The sequence below is a fragment of the Monosiga brevicollis genome, genomic scaffold (assembly GCF_000002865.3).
Source record: "Monosiga brevicollis MX1 MONBRscaffold_28 genomic scaffold, whole genome shotgun sequence".
In the NCBI taxonomy this organism is placed as follows: Eukaryota; class Choanoflagellata; order Craspedida; family Salpingoecidae; genus Monosiga; species Monosiga brevicollis.
The window spans coordinates 613,007-614,053 of record NW_001865065.1 but is presented as its reverse complement, the minus strand read 5'-3'; the positions used below and the strand labels follow the sequence as shown (position 1 = coordinate 614,053).

Sequence of the window (1,047 nt, the reverse complement as noted above, 5' to 3'; positions counted from 1 at the left end):
ACACCATTAAATCTCTCGCTTTGGCTGGACAAACGTGTCTCAATTCCCTGTCAAAACACTCCCTTTACACTTTTGCGAGTCTTCGCAACCGAAGGCCAGACTCCACACAGTGGTGCCTGACAGTAGTAGGCATATTCGTTTCTTGATAAATTTCAATGGTTTGAAAACTTACGATGTCTGGTGGAGTACTCAACTTATCATATAAAAACATCTGTTGATGAGAGCAAGGGAAAGGCCACAGTTTCCTAACTTGTTGTGCAATCGGCCGAATTTTCCGCACAACAGCACAATCTACGATAGTTCGTATTGAGCGGAGTATTGGAGCAAGTCGAGTTCGTCGTCAGACCAGACTGATAGACACAGTTGTTGGTCGCAATGTTGATGAAGGGCGAGTTTCTATTCCCCGAACGGGTGAAAGAGCTACAAAATTCACTTGGAAGACCTAAAGCTTGCTCAACAAGATAAGACATCTTTTGAACTGTGTTGACCGCATTGAGAGGGCCTGCTTGACACGAGAACCCTGCTGAAGCACAAACACTAGAACAAGATTCCAAAGCGGATGATAAAAACCAGCCAGGAGAAGAAGGTGACGTCGTCGATGTCGATGTCACAGAAGTCGTGGAAATGGCGGGCATAGTAGACGTCAAGAGCGTTGTGGACATAGTGGATGTGGTGGATGTTGTGGACGTCGTGGTCATAGTTGAGGTTGTGGCAGTAGTGGATGTGGTGGTAGTAGTGGTAGTGGTTGACGTCGTGGTGGACGTAGTGGACGTTGTGGAACTGGTGGACGTTGTCGAAGTAGAGGACGTTGTGGACGTTGTCGAAGTAGTGGATGTTGTGGTAGTGGTTGACGTTGTGGAAGTAGTGGTAGTGGTTGACGTCGTGGAACTGGTGGACGTAGTGGATGTTGTGGTAGTGGATGACGTCGTGGAAGTAGTGGATGTGGTAGTAGTGGAAGTCGTGGATGTTGTGGAAGTAGTGGAAGTAGTGGAAGTAGTGGTAGTGGTTGACGTCGTGGTGGACGTAGTGGACGTTGTGGTAGTGGTG

General features: G+C 47.9%; 1 protein-coding gene across 1 annotated transcript in view; it reads right to left on the bottom strand.

Moving 5' to 3' along the window:
* Positions 1 to 537: 537 nt before the first annotated feature.
* The window catches only part of MONBRDRAFT_11415 (uncharacterized protein), a gene marked incomplete at both ends in the record, with an annotated part of 9,604 nt that continues 9,094 nt past the window's right edge, over positions 538 to 1,047 (bottom strand). The window contains one exon of the mRNA XM_001749149.1: positions 538 to 888. Coding sequence (XP_001749201.1) covers positions 538 to 888 — 351 coding nt within the window. The remainder of the gene's footprint in view (positions 889 to 1,047) is intronic.